Below are 17236 nucleotides of genomic sequence, written 5' to 3'. Positions count from 1 at the left end.
TCCTGCGTTTGTTCTCCATGAGGCCAACAGACTGTGAAGACAAACTCAAAGGAAAGCTGCAGGGGCCCTCTGGGCTTCAGAGGATGTGAGCAAAACACTCCCATGTTTCTACAAGGACGTTTCCATTGTGCATGAGGAGAACATTGTGACTGTCACCTTCATGACCTCACCTTCACTTTTTTTTTTTTTTTTTTTTTTTTTTACACCAATGGGAATAGCCCTATCCCAAGGACCTAAAATATGCTTTTGAAGTTATGCAGCATCTCTTCTTGGGAATTGGAGCAGACTCATGCTCAGTTAGGATCCAAACCCTAAATAAGATACATTTGAAGTCACAGTGGTGACAGGGACGCAGTTGGTAGCACTGGTGCCTTTCAGCAAGAAGGTCCTGGGTTTGATTCCTGGCGTCTTTCTGCATGGAGTTTGCACGCAGAAAGGGGTTCTCTCTGGGTACTCCGGCTTCCGCTCACACCGTCTGTCAAAATCCCCCTCAGGTGTGCGTGCATAATTGTTTATCATGTGTGTTGGAACTTTATGAAAATGTTAAATCAACTTAATTGTGTAAAGACAATGATTTAATAACAAAAATATATATATATATATATATTTTTTTTACACAATATATATATATATATATAAAACATGTTTTTTTGATTTTAATATAAATGATGAGGAAAGTTATATCAACTTAGTTAAAGTTGTATAAATAGCTTTGATTAAGTGTTTTGAATTTGACAGGTAAAATTGATGCAGCTTAACCAAGTTCAAGCAACAAGGAAACTGAATCAACTTTAGTGAGCAAGTCTTTTACAGCGCCTGCATGTTTTTGTACAGTGAGTGGGAGCAATTGGCATATCATGAACAACAACGTCTTGCAGTACTCACTGGCTGCAGTAATATTGTTATAATTAAAACTTTAACACGAGAAAATGCCACTTAAACTCCTGCCCACTTCCATGACTTGTGGTCGTAAAACAGACTGCAATGATGATTAGTTTCCACCAGGAGGCAGTGCAGGCTCAGTAAAGGCTTAATATTTGCTTTAATACACTTTTTGGTGAATTTTGCCTCTAAAAATAGTGCATAATGTAAAGGTAGGCAAGATTTGGTGATAAAATGTGAATCTCAATAAACTCATCCATGAACAGTTATCTCAGAACAATCACAGCTCTGCAGGATGGTGGCATTTTGCAGGCTAGCTGATAAGGCAGAGCTATAGCAAATACAGCAGCTGTGCAACTGGGGAAAAGACAGGCTGCACTTATTGACAGCAGGTATGTGGATACGGTGGATGTGATATTTCTCAGAATGGATATTGCTGCTGAGGTTTTTTTTTCTTTTTTTTTTTTTTATCCTGGTTGCCACTTTCTTCACCGAACGATCACAGCAAAACACAAGTCAGACCACAACAATTATGATGGCGGTAAGGTGGGGATGGTTGACTTTTCTGGCGGTTTGTCATCAGTCTACCTGATGGTAGCTGTCTACTCTCGTCTATTCCTTCGTATCTGTTTTTCTCAAACGATTACCTCAACATTACATTACAACTTTTCTGAAATGAAGTCATCCTGTAATTAAAGTAGGCAGCTAATTTTTGGATTCTAAGTTGTTTTATTCTTTACCAGCAGCTGAGACAAATATTGATCTTAGATTCGGGTAGAAACACTTACTTTATTTTTGAAATGTTTCTAAAATCAGGGGAAATAAAACCTAAATTGACTCTGTTTTGTTGCAGGTTTACTTTTTATGCCTTTACAAAACAATATAACGTTTCTACCATGAAGGGCCTTTGATTGATGTGCGGGACGCACAGTGCAAATCTAAGAATGAATCAGTGGACTTTGCATGGCACCCCGGCGCTGCACGGCATTTTCCCAGAGCACCTGAGAGCTTTCTAACATTAGGATTCCACCTGAGTGCAAGCAGTTGTGGTTAAATGTGATTGAACAGGCAGCAGTCAGCGTGTTTGTCCGCAACTCGCCGCTCTCCTCCTCTTCCTCTTCTTTTGCAGGGCAACACATTCTGAATGCTACTGCAGAGATTGTACCTGTCTGAGGAAATATGGTTTGACTCTTTACTCACAGCAAGCTCACCTCCTTCCCCACAGTCCTACACACTGAGACGGGATTATGGGTCTGGGCTGAGGACGCTGCTGGAGATGAGTTGATGTCATTTTGTCTTGTATTTAACTAGAAGAAAGTCTCTGAGGACTTGTTCTGATATTTGCCGTTAATTACAGTTGTTTGGAATATGAGACACAATCTGCCAGGAAGAACCAATGGATACAAAACACGGGAACAAAAGACAGCAATTTTTATGTGTATTAATAAATTGCACTGAAATGGGGCTGTTGGTGGTATTAACCATTCTGCATGGACTTTGCATGTTCTCTTGTGCATGTGTGGGTTCTCTCTGGATACTCCAGCTTCCTCCCACACTACAATACTATGATTCTATGGAGAAAAGCCACCGATGGCATTTTTAAAAAATATCTTTTTCAGTGGTTATTACTTTTGTTCCGTGTGTTTGTGGACTGCCAGCAATAAAACCACTGTGGCCCTGATAGTGGAGTACTACTACTGTCCCGTTTCTCACAGTTCAGGTTATTTAAAAAAGTTTTAAATGATGGCCTTACTTTACACTTAAGCACAAAATGATTCAATCTACCTGCAAATGTATTTTTAAAGTAGTTTTTAAATTTACCAGTAGGTTTCCTCTAGCAGGATGCAACATAAATGTTTTTGAACTGCCCAGTCTGAGTCTGTAGAGGGAACTAAAGATTAGAGTGATGGTTAGAAGGCCACCAAATGTAAATGAAGACTTATATTTATTCCCCTTTTACATTTTTCATTTATTCTTTGACATAAACGTTTTATTTGAATGAAAACAGTTTAAAATATAAAGCCAGCAGAGGCGTGAATAATCTACTGAAACGTAGCATCACAGAGATGTCTGTGCTGAGGTCTGGATCAGTCATGCTGCGCTTCAGTTCTGAAACATAAAGCTGTGCTTTAAGACAACAGATACTCATGACTCCGTTATGATATTCATCCTTTTATAGTTACAGTAAGCTGCTGTTGTGACCCCATTCTGTCATGCTGCTATAGTCAGCCAGCAGGTAAAAGCAGCTTCTTCTATCATTTAGCAATTTCCCGAGCCAGGTCAAGGCAGAAGTGAACTAAGCCACGGCCTCGGGTCACCAGTCCATTACGGTGCCTACTAGAGCCATCGGCTTATCAAACAGTGCTGTAAGTAGTGCAGGGAGCAAGTATTTTACCCCCATGCCCTTAAAGGAAAAACCACCTAACATCTGCCATAGCGCATTTCGGATAACTGTCTTTTCCTGTAAGCATGACATTCTTTTTCTGAAATCTCATTTCACTCAAAACGTAATGTGACACACACCCTCTAAAAAGTCCCACTTTTGTCTCATCAGTGCACTGAATATTATCACACAAAAAAAAAACCGCATGTCTTTAAGATTTTTTTTTTTTTTTTTTTTTGAACAATGTTAGCCTGCCCTTTGTGGTCTTTTCGGTCAGCGGTGGTTTTCACTTCTGGCCTCCATTGGGTGTCAAATTCGCCCAAGATTTTTCTTATTCAAAGAACTGGAAAAGGCTCAGTAGCCCTTTTCAGGCTGATAACATGCCTACGGATTTTTGGCATTCCTGTTGGGTGAGTCCTGATGTGTCACCTTTTGCCTCAGAAATTTGCAGCACTGTTTCAAAAATAGAAAAAAAAAGAATTAAATGTAGTATATTACTTATTTGACATTTAATTTACTAATATTTAATTTAATAATTGAAGTAATTTTTTTCATTATATTTCACACACAGTAACAGTTTGCAAATGGGCCTAAAAAAGAAATGAAGAATTTTCAATATATCTTCTTTTTTTAATTTAGTTACAGATTACAGGTAATTTATCCTAAAAGTTTTTTTTTTTGTTTTTTTTTTAAATACATACAAAATCTAATACTGCAGTGTGATTCTATTTGAATGTGGTGTCCCAAACAGTTCAACCTTGGGCCAACCCTGGTTGTTTCCCAGTGATTTCAAAGGGAATATTTTCTCTGGAAACTGGAAACTCTCTTCTGCAGGGATCGTCTGTGGAGACAGATTCAGGATCCGACTGGACTTGGGGCTCCTGAGCAGTTCGCATGTGTGACGGCAGGAGTGGGCGTCCAGTCCGGCTGGTAAAAGTGGATGTTCAGAGTCTGAGCCCACTTTGAAAACAGTCTTCTCCGTGATGAATCGGTGGTGGCTTCCTTTTCGACTTCTCTCGTGAAGGAGGTACATGGCGCACTCGTCTGGCCCCAACGGCTCGTAGTAGTGATACGGGACCGTGGGACGTAAAGAGGATCTTCGTGGGGGGAAAGAGGGAGAGAGGGACAAGTTAGACTTGAAAGTGAAAGCGCGAGGAAGGAATGTGAAAGCAGTGCGGGGATAATTATGAGATGCAGGGGCGTAGAGAGGGGGAGTAGAAGAGAGTCACAGCGGGGAATGAAAAAAAAAAGGAGACAGGAACAAAGAGAAAACAGAGACATCAGAAGAATCTGAGCTCAAAGAGGCATTCATTATACGCTGTCATCTTCCCCTGATGCTCTCAGTCAGATCAAGCTTGGTGGAGGAGCTCGGTGTGACACATGGGCGTCGATGCAATCTGCCCTACATATTTCAAATCGTCTCTTGTGTCCTTGTAGCTTAATGTGAGAGTTATAGCGGCAGACATTTCGTCTGCCCTGTATGTGACAAAGGCAAACTACACTCTGCTTAAGACTGAAAAGAGGTGGTTAGGGCAAGGGTATGCTTTTCACATTAAAATCACGCTCCAGCATTCACTGAATTCTGAGTAAGTTAGAGGCACAATTAAAGATGCATAGGATGAGATTTCCTTATACTGAAATGCAGACGCCGTTGTCAGGAAACGGAGCTGCAAAAGAAGAGTCGCTTGTGCTTCATGTAATGTTTGCCCCAGTTTGTTTTTTTTTTTTTCAAAGAGAATGTGACAATCTAAACCTACTGAGAAACGCGCCAATCGTGAGGCTCAGTTATTCCCACTGTCCTGGAGAAGCGGTGCAGAGAGCCGCCAAAATAGTAGTCATTAAATTTTATGGCGTTCAAAGCAGAGCGCAAAGTTTATGAAGCTGGAGAAGGATTTCTTCTGTAAGATTTAACTTTGTGTAATTCACTTGCTGTGTACTGAAATGTGTCACTAGCAGAATTACCAGTGAGTCCTAACTCATTGCAGGAGAAACACGCTAACAACATTACCCAGCACTTCAGTAAAGAGGTCCGGGTGAAAACAGCAAGCAATCCAGGAAATGCAACGTGACAATGCCAGGTTTTTGTCGTACAAACGAAACATTTTAAAACTTAAAAACTATAGAACTTAAAATACATACCTTGAGATATATCCTGCACGATTAAACTTAAAATCAAAATAAAAACACACAGCATAAGAAAGTTGCAATAACCCTGTTGCGAAAGCACTGACTTACATCCGTCAACTTTATTGAAGCAACTTTGAACTGAAAAAGAAGAATCTATCAGCAGAGCGCATCTCGACTTTGTACTTTTCCCCCACTCTAACCTTGCAAAACATATTAAAATCTATTCAATTTGGAAGACTGATTTTGTCAGACTTAGATCTGATCTCCAGCTTGAAGATAAAAACCTTAAAGGGAAGAAGAAATAATTAAGTTTGGGAAGAAGAACCCACTCCATACCAAGCCTCGGAATAAAGAATCTCATCTCCAGTTTCTACAAGTTGAATCATCCTTCGCCTCACGTTTTATGCCCAATTTTCTTCCTTTTTTTTTTTTTTTTTTTTTTTTTTAAGCAAAAAGTGTTTTTCATTACATTTGTTATGTAATGGGAAAATGTTGGACAAAGACTGAAGACTGAAGACTGGGGTCTCTGTCAACAGTGAAGGAGGAGCAGAGATTTGTGTCAAGTACAGGTTGTGTTTCACATGAACTATGGTTGTCTACTAATGTAGACCATGAATTACTGCATTCTTATATTATAGCGTATGCATGACAATGCTTTCTATGAAGTACAGGGCGGAGAATCAGCAATGTAAAAATATAATTCTTAAATCCCTCCCATTTAGAGATTCCCAGGTTTAGCATCAACATATTTCCTTTTCTTATTTAATCTCAGTTGAGTGAAGTACATTAGAGACAAGTCAGAACCACCCTCTGTTGTTGATATTTTTAGATTTTTGTTTTTGTTTTGTTTGTTTAATCCTTACAGGAGCAAACCTGTTGTATGCAAAGGTATCTTACAAAACGTGCTTGTCATATCGCTAACAATTCTGGATGAAAGGCTAAAACAAACTGCTGGGGAACCCAGCTTCCTGTTTAAATAAGATTTAGACACTAACCTACAGAAATCGGGGGGCACCATGCCGAACACGTTGATCCTGTCGCACAGCTCCAGGGCCATAGCCATGGTGAACCAGCCGGTGCTCAGCCAGGAGTTGGAGCTCTTTCTGGAATAAAGACAAGGGAAGGATTGCCATGTCTCAGTAAACACAGACGCGCAGCGTGCCTGCTTTTACAAACAAAGCGCAGCTGTTCCCCAGATTCTCCCTGCACTGTGCAGAGCAGAGGAAGGACATGAAGAAGTGTGACACATTTGCTCTGAGTGACTGAATTCTCATTCTAATGCACATCAGCTTCTCAACCTGGGGATTCATTGTTTACATGCAAATGAGTTCATATGAAGAGCCAAATTCACATCAGTCAAATGCCTTTATCTATTTATTCCACTTTTTTTATAATGTTCATATTCAGCCGGTGTTTTTCCACAGTACAACTGCCTGTAATTTATACACAAAAAGAAATCAAAGTATTATAAATCTCATTTTTGTATTTTGTGAGCCGACGTCCTCGCAAGTACTTCCTGGGTCCCATGGTTTCTATAGCTTGCAAATAACAGCATCGCCTTGTGTACATTTACCTATCGATGCCTGTTTCCTTCTTGAACAACTCATCAAACTTCAGCATCTTGGACCGGGAGATCGTGTACACTTTAAGTTTGGGCAGCAGGTGTTTCAACAGTCTGAGCTTGTTGTAAACGTGGCCTCTGCCGTCCCGTCTCATGCAGCTGCTTGGACCCCAGAAGATGAACACCGTGTCCTGGCTCCCGTTGAGCAGCTCCTGTCTGCCCCGGAGCACCCTTTGCAGGCTGGAGTGAGCCACGACGCGGAGACTCGTGCGCCTTCCGACGTCCGGGTGGTGCCCCGCGCAGGGAGCGTCGTTCATTCGAATGACGCAGTCGGAGTGGTCGATTTCCTCGCCCCTGTTGCTGCCAGTCAGGTGGCCAGAGCTGGTCACCACGGCGCACGTCCTGCAGTGCATCTTTAGAGGCTGTAAGGAATAAATCGAAAGGAAATGAAGAAAAGCAGGATAGCACTGACGTTTAAAAATATATTTTGGACTGTTGTCACACAGGGGTACAGCACCTTCCCAAAATATTCACATCTGTAGAACTTTTCAGATCTTTTTAATTGTACTGCTCAAGATTTATTTTCAAATGTTTCTATGTCAGCTTTGCCAAACAGTTTGAGCCTAGACAGATTGGATTATAAGCGCCTGTGAACATCAGTTTGACTAAGAAACTGCAACACAGAGCACATGCTTTAAACTATTCAATTTTAACTTTGGCTAGGGCTACACAATAAATTACTAACATGTCATCATTCTAGTGTTATTATAATAAATATTCATACCTCAAAGGACCGCTTGGAGAACAGTTAGTTGGCCTATTTATTCCAAGTGTTACAAAGATGCATTTGAACTAGCAGGAAATCCTCACGCTGGACTTTAATGGCATTCTCCGAAATGCTAAAGGTCACAGAGTGATGGTCGTACAGAGAATACCATGCGTCCCTACATCTGGCTGTATGTTTGTGGTTGTTGTTCTGCTTTAAGGTGAACCTCTGCCCTCGTCTCCAAAATGTTTTCCTCCAGGATTGTCCAGCTTCCTTTTAGTCGCTTCCATGTTCCTGCTACAAGAAAGTATCACCACGAAATGATGCCGTCACCATGTTTTAATATGAGGAGGATTTATTCAGGGAAGCATAGTGTTAGTTTTTCTTGTTTTTCTTCTAGGTCATAGTCTCAGTTGACTAGAGAAGCTTCTTGCTAATTTTTTTTATTTGGTGTCTTATGTCTTTCTTAACATCACTCTTCCCTATTCCTACCCTCAGGCCAGATTCCTGATTCCTCCAGTATTTCCAGCGGTTTGTAATTTTGTCACGATGACTTAGTGACGTTGTCCGATGCTTTTTGTGTCAGCAGTGCTACTGCCCTAAAATGTTGATGTCTTTTTTGCATTTCTACTGATTATGGGGCATAGCATAAGGAGGACCTTACTCGGGGCTCTATTTTTTCCAGAACGACCCACTGATCTCCTGCCTTCATATTACAACCCACACTGAATTAAAAGTATTCTCTCACACTGCACTATCATTGCGTATTCAAGTGGTCTTTCACACGAAATGTCCTTCAAGCTGACAGAAACTTAGTTATTGGTGAGCATTATCAGCATCGTGGAGAAGAAGTGAAAAGTTGTAACACAGGCTTCAACTCTGTTGAAGAGAGGCTGAATTTTTTTTGTGTGTGTGTGTGTGTGTGTGTGTGTGTGTGTGTGTGTGTGTGTGTGTGTGTGTGTGTGTGCGTGTGCGTGTGTGTGTGTGTGTGTATGCGCGCACGCGTGTGTGTGTGTGTCCAAACAAGCTCTTCTGAGTTGGAAAAGGAAGAGGTCGGATGGTGAATGATCCGACAGCAAACACCCAAAGACTCCCCGCATGAATTATTCCCAACCTTAATGGAGAGCTCCATCAGAATTCTGAACCGGGCTCTGAGCTTCACACTCCGCCAGTTCCTGAGGTGCAGATAGATGAGCGAGTGAGTCTGTCTGTCTGCATACACACAGGTGAGATTACAAGCAGCGCAGGCGCTACCGCTCCTGCCGCTGTATCTACAATAATAAAACTGCTATCCACGTGACTCACGCACTGAATAATTTCGTGGCGTGAGTGTGTGTTGTGCTGCATGCGTTTCCCGGTGAAACGTTTAAGCGTGGTCGCAGAAAATGAAGTGGCTAAAATCCAGCAATTTATAATGTCTTCTGGAAAAAAGAAACAAATACACAACCGCAGTCAAGCCAGATTTCTTTTCCAACCCATCTCTTCACAGGAACTATCTCATCAGGACGTGTGCTGCTCTGCGTGAGCAGACCCAATTCCTGAATACCAGGTAGGTTGGAGCAAATTACACACCTCGCTGCACAAACCCGCCTATCCTCTCTCCAGCTGGGAGAAGTCCTGTTCATTTTTGTTCTTTTCATTTCTACCAACAAAAGATAGAGACTCCTTTTCCCTAATCACTGTCCTACCAACTCGTTCCTAAGCATTTGGTGATTTTAATAACTGGGAAACCAAGGGACAAACACGCAAGAGCCAGTTTGGAGGCTGCACTGCTTCAATTTGAGTCAAAAGAGTCTGCTGGAAACTGAAAGTGTCCTTGAACGTGACTCTGCAGCTCCTGCTTCCTGAGCCTCTCTGACAGCTTGATTATTCCACATCAAAGGGAAAAGACCTTTCAAAATCAAGTGAAAAAACCTGGAGATGCAACCCACAGACTGCTGAATAAATAAATGTTGGCTGTGCAGCAGCGCACTTTGGGGAGAACAAGTATTCAAAGTTAACTTCACCATAGCTAAAAATTTAAGAGGCGAGTGCTTCTTAAATGTCCATGTGCTTATAGAGTTATTGGCAGTGTCTAAGAATATACTTGCATCATTGTGTTAAAACTGGCTTAATGTTACCAGGCCATAGAAATCGATACGGTTAAGAGGAGAAACAGAAAAATAAGAAAGTTGGAGGATAGCTTTAGTTCCCATTTCCATCAACAACTCTCAGACTGACTCTATGTGCATCTCCGTCATCCCAAATACACATCATGACAGCAAACGGAGGAAAACTCAACTGTCAGTATTACTGCACAGGAACCTGCACTGAGTCACAGTGAAACGCTAATCAATTTAAAGAGGACATAAAGTTACAAACACATAATATAGGCTTTTGTGGAGATCAGAAATTAGACTAAAATGGAGCCGTTTTAATGGCAACGCAATAAGACGCAAAACAAATCTTGTTGCTTTATTATTAAAAAATAATTGTGTTCTAAAGCAAAATGCTGAAAAATACCAACCATTAGTCCTCAAAAAACCTCCTAGACCAAAATAACAAAAGAGACAAGTAGAACCGCCAACATTTCCTTTGAATGATCTGTTTAAATTTATTCCAGCCTCATTCCTCCCAGCTGTAGCAGGATGTGTGTGCAGCAGCTTTGACACTGTGAAGCTGCACTATATGAATGATTCTCTAAGTGGTTTTTTTTTTTCTTTTAATAAGTCTTTTCTTCTAGCATTGCTGAAAAAATCTCTGACAAATTCTTTTTCATCTTACAGTCCATTTTCCAAAAGACTACATCGGATTGAAGTTTATCTATAGACGCATTTTTCATAATCAGCTCATTCACAGTCAAGGCTGCTTATGCAGCTAAGCTCAAAGATGAGGATGATTTTTTATTTTTATTTTTTCAGGTGGAAGAGGCACAATGATTACCTCTGCAAGAGCTTGTCAGAGTGCAGACATCTCATTTTATTTAATGCTGGTTTTGAAAACATCGTCAAGTGCTGATGTTCCTGCTTTCTGATTTTCTTTAAGTAAGTAAGTAAGTAAGTAAGTAAGTAAGTAAGTAAGTAAGTAAGTAAGTAAGTAAGTAAGTAAGTAAGTAAGTAAGTAAGTAAGTAAGTAAGTAAGTAAGTAAGTAAGGAAGGAAGGAAGGAAGGAAGGAAGGAAGGAAGGAAGGAAGGAAGGAAGGAAGGAAGGAAGGAAGGAAGGAAGGATGGATGGATGGATGGATGGATGGATGGATGGATGGATGGATGGATGGATGGATGGATGGATGGATGGATGGATGGATGGATGGATGGATGGATGGATGGATGGATGGATGGATTTTTGCAGGAAAAAAAAGCACAATGTTTGTTTTGGGGTTGTACAATAATAATGGTGCAAATGTGAAAAAGAAAAATGCGTTCCTGTTCTAACATTATTTATTTTATAATGTGTCAAAAGGTTGAGTAGTTTCGGCAGTTTAAATGAAAATGCTTTACAAAACAAACTCTCTTTCATCATTTTTGTTTTGTTTTGTTTGATCTTCAAAGACAAGTTAGATATTTATGACAATGAAATAAACTTTATAGTATAGGCCATACTCTATGCTTACTTGCTTGCTAATAATTTCCACCCTTTTGTTTTTGGTTCCAGAGTAAATTCAGCCTCATTCCAAACCTCTTAAGGACGTACTTTCACCCTCACTGCCCTCATCTTCTTCCTGAGTCTCGCTCTCATTCTCATCTCTCACTGTCTCTTGGCAAGTATTCATGCCGCTCGTCATCTTTGTTTTTAATTAATTTAAATTTATCTTCACAGTCCTCAGCTGGAACTATGATTTCCGGCCTCTGCTACTTAAAGGTGTGTAAAATGAGACTGAATATGTCAAATTACAAGCTGTCAGTAATAAAGAACTATGGCTACAGGAATAAGTTATTTCCTGAACTTAACTTTGTTGTAGTGTGTCCTATTATCAAGATAAATTAGAAAGAAAGTAGATTACAAATTGTTTTTGAGCAAGACAGCTAATACCCGCCTTTAGGTGGATTTAAAATGTGAACATCATGGGAATAAATCAAAGAAGCAAGCTCAGTGCAGGGTTGGTAAAGTTTGTTTTATGAGCTATTTCTGCATACTCAGAAATTACTTTAAAGAGTAAACAGAAGAGGTTTCCTGATCTCATTATGTGCATTAGAACACCAACGTGTAATAAAGCCCAGGAAGAATAGACTCATCACAAATCTTCACATTCTTGCTCTTACACAAGATTCGTGATTACCAGAGTTTCTTAAGGCCAGCATAGATTGACTCTGATAACGATCGCTAAAACATCATAGAAGAAAAGATGAGGAGTGGAAGAGAGGAATCTAGCAAACGTGTGTTAGGGAGTTCAAACTCCAACGTGAGAGTAAGCACCCATTTGGAAGCGTCTGGATGCGCGTGCTTATCTCTACAGCTCCTATTACCGCAGCTTGTCAAAAAGAAGACAGTCGGGTGGAACAGCCTTCAAAAACCTGCAGACACTGCAAAAGGCAGGGAGAGATCCAGTGCACACTGTGTTGTTGGGGGGGGGGAAGAATTACAATCAGCTGCTAGGAAATAAAACAGCAATGACCTACCATCTTTTAAATGATTTGATATAAAAATAATTAATCATCTTTTGCAGTGTCACTGCAGAAAGCTTTATACCTAATGAACTTTTACACATCTAGTCATGTTGATACCACAAACTCATACGACATTTAGATTGGATAACTAATCAGGAAAGCAGACCATGATAACTCTGGAGGAGCTGCAGCGATGAGCGCCCCAGGTGATAAAATCTGTTGATCAATACTTTTAGGGGGATGCAAAAGCTATAAAGCGAAGCAGAAGTTCACCTTCCCAAAGGATAATGACCGTAAACGGAGCCTTAGTCTAATCAGAATGGCTTACATCAACCACATGAAGTACACGTATTTAAGGGCAACAATACAACATGAGAAAATACTGTGCAGTTATCAAAAACTGATCGTTTGTCCTTCTCTTTACTGTTATGCACTACTTCGTCTTTGTCTTGCACGTAAAGTCGAGAAATACATTGAAGTTCACTGTTGCAATGTGACACAATGTGGAAAGAGAGTGTAGATTCTTTCGAAAGGCTCTGTAGTCACGGCCTCTTCAAGCAACACCCACTCGTGTGTTGAGTTAGAGCATAAAACTGGTCTAGACAGTGCACTAAACAGACCTCATTTTCAAGCATGAGGTATGAAATTTTAATACTGTTTGAGCATTTGCATGGAGTTGTCTGCATTAGCGTTCCAGAGATATGCGAATGTGTGCATAAGAGTGTGTCTGTGCACTTGTGTCAAAGCCAAGAGTCCCTCAAGCAGCAGAAGCCCTCAGATGACACCGAGGGGAACCGCTCAGACGGATGCGTCCACTTTAGAGCATTAGCCTTTCTGCATTCCAGAAAGACTAATCAGAGTTTACTCTGATTAGTCTTTCTGGGAAGACAGCAGCAGCAGAAACTAAAAACTATCATCAGACGGAAGGTGAAACTCTTAAAATCTCTGCGAAACTCCAAACTCCGCATTATTCTAAACGAGGCAACAGAGAGTTTAAGCAGCTGACACAAAGCTCTACCCAAATCAGCGGCAACCTCACGATCTCCTCTCGTTGGTCATTAGGCAGTCGGCAGCGGTAGCCGAACAAGTGCTCTCCTTCTAAATCCTCCCCTTCTTCAATGCTGTCTGAGCAACACTCCAGGGTCTAACTGTATATCTTTCTCTCTGAGGGGGAGGCAGGATGTGCAAAGACTCGGTAACAATATGGGTGTGAGTGATGGGCTTGTGCATTCATGAGGCAGACACAAAGAACACAGCAGACGTGTAGCATATTTTAAAAGGAATTCCACTGGAAATCCCTCCAGTTTTTGTGCTTTTGTCGCTAAATAATGTATGGTGAACACATTAATTATGAATTGTAAAGGGGAGTAGTAAAGTACAGGATGGATTTAGGGCTGGCTCTATCCCAGCAAATTCGGCTTTTTACTTTAGATCTTGAGAAGGGGATTGGAATCTTAAAGAATGTTTTCGGTCAGAATGTTGTACTCAGAAACCTTTTTTGTAAAATAAATTCTACTGTTTTTATTTCAAAATGTTGCAAATCAGAAACCTATAAAGCAACTTGCAAATGTATTCCCTTTTTTTTTCATGCTATAACCACAAACCTCAGTGTTTTCATTCGGATTACACAGCTTACCCTTTATATGACTGTAAAAACATGTACTTTTGTATTCAGTCCCCTTTATTGTGATTCACAGAGATAAAACTAAATCCAACCTACCTGGATATAAATGCACATCAAACTTCTCAAATGTATGTTTGGAAAATACTGTGACAACCATCATTCAGTGCAGTTTCAAAGTAGTTATTAATTAATCTACACTCATGATTGTGGCTGTAATGTAACACAGTATGAAAAGGTTTAGAGGGCATAAATACTTTTGCCAGATCATATCAAACTTTAATAGTGCAACAGAATTCGGTTTAACAGAAGTTTAATATTAGATAGTCTATTTGGCAGTTTACTTTTTGCTTGTTTTGCTTTTTAACAAAAATCTGTATCTTAGTATGTTAGTATAAGCCATTTGAGTTGCTTTTGGACAAAATGTGCTACATAAATGAAGTTGCTTCACCTTGAGGGATCCCGACTCAATCTTTAGCTTCTAATTTTTCATTCTTGCATTTTTAAACAACCATTATATGAGTTTGACCTGATTTGGCTTTAGGTCATAGTCTAACTGAGCTGAGCATCCGTACATGAATACTGAACTGAACACAAATGCGTACAATTAAAAGAGGGAAAGTAATTAGATATTTAAAATATGCAACGGTTTTCAAATTTGTTTCACAGCTACATTTTCATGCACCCGTGAACATGGAAAATTTACATAAATGAATACTCAAAAATTAAATCAGATGATGATTACAGAAAACAAAACTTTCCAGTTATGGCAGAGACAAAACAGAGCAAATGTTTAAATGCAAATGATTTGTTTTTTTGTTTGTTTGTTTGTTTGTTTTGCACATTTTCTGTGCAGCACCAATCAGATCCATCAGTTGGGTCGCAAATGTTTCTCATTTACATATACGTCATTTTTAAGATATGAAATGAGATATGAGAATACAAAACTTGAAAAACGAAGGACAGATGTAAGATCAACATTTTTTAAAAAAAAACAGAAAAAAAAACAGTTTTATTAGAGACTAAAACTGTGGAGAAGACAGAAATATGCATCCGGTTATTAAAGTGAGTGCTAAAATGGCACTTTTACATAAATGTCAAGTAAACTGTTGAACGCATATTTTATTCAAAATGATAACACATAGACATTCTAAACATGTAAACAATATAGATCCATTGCTTGATATTTACTATCATCCCTACTTTGTGAGTACTTGTTTGTTTTGTTTCACGGGCCTGGATTTAAAAAAAAAATCTGGGGAAATTATTTTTGGAAAGATCTAGAATATAAGAAAGTTTTATCCAAAGTGACATAATGATGTGAAAATGGCAAAGTAATTTCAAAGTGAACATCAGATGACTTACAAGGAAAGCTACTTGTCAGTTTCTGTCGGAGGTGACAAGAGTCAAAGTGTAGGAAAAGAGCGCAGGCACAGATGGAAGTACAAATAACGAGAGGTCGGTTAGTACAGGGTAGGTGTTAGGGAAGGAGAGGCTCTCCGAAGAGCTGGATCTCACGAAGACAGACAGGAAGTCACCGGTTCTAGTAGAGTTCCAGCCCTGGCCTCGCCATGGTGTACGACCATATTTTCTTGAAAGGAGCTACTTGCTTCCAGTTCCATGCAAATAAGGAATAGATGTAATTTGTGGCACAACAGGATAGATTTTTTTTTCACTGTGACCCTGACTAACATAGAGGCACCCAGAGCAAAAAGCAGTAATTCCAATGTCAACACAATGCAACTGCCGGTTCTTGTATAAAAGGTTCCCTGGGTGACCCTGTCCATATGCGATACAGTCCCACAAAAAGCACATAAAACAGCAATCCTCTCCACAGGCCGCATGTGTGTAAGAACAGAAGATAACTTGCTTATGATGCCACCTACAAATCCTTATGCTTTTTAACTGGTGCTTGTACGACAACACCAACACTGTTTGCCCAAATTTGGACACTCCGTCATTTGAATTTTCATTATCGTAAGAGATGAAAAGAATATCTCAGAGGGTGTATGTAAATCAGGTACTGTTGTGTGAAATTAATCAGATTGTCACTCTGCACGTGTGATGCATGATTACCTTCAGGTCCATGATACCTGCAACGCCTTCCAGAGTGGAAACTTGCACACTCTGCTTTCTCTTTGTGGACCGAGCGTCCTCGTGGTGGGAATGCAGTGATCTGGACGCAGAGGAAGGCGATCTCCCACCAGAGCTGCTGTTGTACACAACCATAAATCCTGTAACCATGGTAACGATGATGATGCCACCAACCCCCTGACATTTGAAAAAGATGGGGGGGGGAGGGGATAAATAAATCAATAATCTCATGATATTAACAGGAAGATTAGAAGACATTCAAACTAGAGAAAGGGTAATTGCGACAACCGCACATTAAAAGCTGCAAAAAGGAAACGTCAGCTGTGCCTCTCAGCTGCGCTCACCATGCTCTTGGAACAGGAAGCATGTTTCGGACTGCTCAGTTCTAATGTGCTACAGGCTAATTATATCTTCACTCAACAACAACAACAAAGTTCACAAGGATGCGCTCTTATAGGATCATCCTTCATGAATATTATAAATATGTTGCTGCACGGTGCAATTAGGTCACAGTGGATAGAGAACAGTATGCAACTCATTTCTGAGTGGCACAGACGACACTAAAGCTCCACACAACGCAACAGAATCCTTCAAGACACTTTCCCTCCCCACCCAGCGCTCCCCGGTCTAAATCACCACTCTTATCTTCATCTTGATTCCCTCCCTCGTTGTTTCAGCGCGCACAGCGAGTCTTCATCCTACCGGGAACCAGAGGCGTGAGGGGCTCCTCAGCATGCGCAACGCTGGAGCGGTCGGCAGCATCGCCGGGATCAGCGCGCAGCAACAGAGAGCGACGCTCCAATACTCCGCTACCCCAGCCTCCTTCTGCAAAGCGCTCCTCATGGTCCTAAACACATCATACTCCACCAGCATGCTCCGGTCTCTGCTGGAGGAGCTCCAGAAGCTGTACGGTGTGTGCTTTCCGTGCAGGTTTCTACGCGGCTGCATCAGGACTTTTCAATCATCTCAGTGTGAAAGTATGCAGATAATAGTAGGCATTTGTAAAGGAGAACACACACACACACACACACACAGTCTATTCTGTGGATCAATTGCACTGATTAAGTCGGTCGTGTGTGGGAACATTTTTCATCTAAATAAAATAGCATGATGAATTAGTTTCATGATAACGTGCACGCAAAACGGTACAAGTAAATAAATAACATAGCAGTAAAACATATTTTAAATCTAAGAAAATGAATCAAATAAATTATGTAAG

General features: G+C 40.4%; 1 protein-coding gene across 1 annotated transcript; it reads right to left on the bottom strand.

The window, feature by feature from the left end:
• Positions 1-2808: 2808 nt before the first annotated feature.
• st6galnac5b (ST6 (alpha-N-acetyl-neuraminyl-2,3-beta-galactosyl-1,3)-N-acetylgalactosaminide alpha-2,6-sialyltransferase 5b) lies at positions 2809-16194 on the bottom strand. The gene is given in 5 exon segments (XM_015000484.2): positions 2809-4235; positions 4237-4362; positions 6388-6495; positions 6966-7375; positions 16000-16194. Coding segments are annotated over 5 exon segments (927 nt in total). The 5' UTR covers positions 16168-16194; the 3' UTR covers positions 2809-4120.
• Positions 16195-17236: the final 1042 nt, after the last annotated feature.

Source organism: Poecilia mexicana, unplaced genomic scaffold (assembly GCF_051168715.1).
Source record: "Poecilia mexicana isolate PSO_F unplaced genomic scaffold, ASM5116871v1 scaffold_4, whole genome shotgun sequence".
NCBI lineage: Eukaryota > Metazoa > Chordata > Actinopteri > Cyprinodontiformes > Poeciliidae > Poecilia > Poecilia mexicana.
This window is presented reverse-complemented; position numbering and strand designations above follow the sequence as displayed.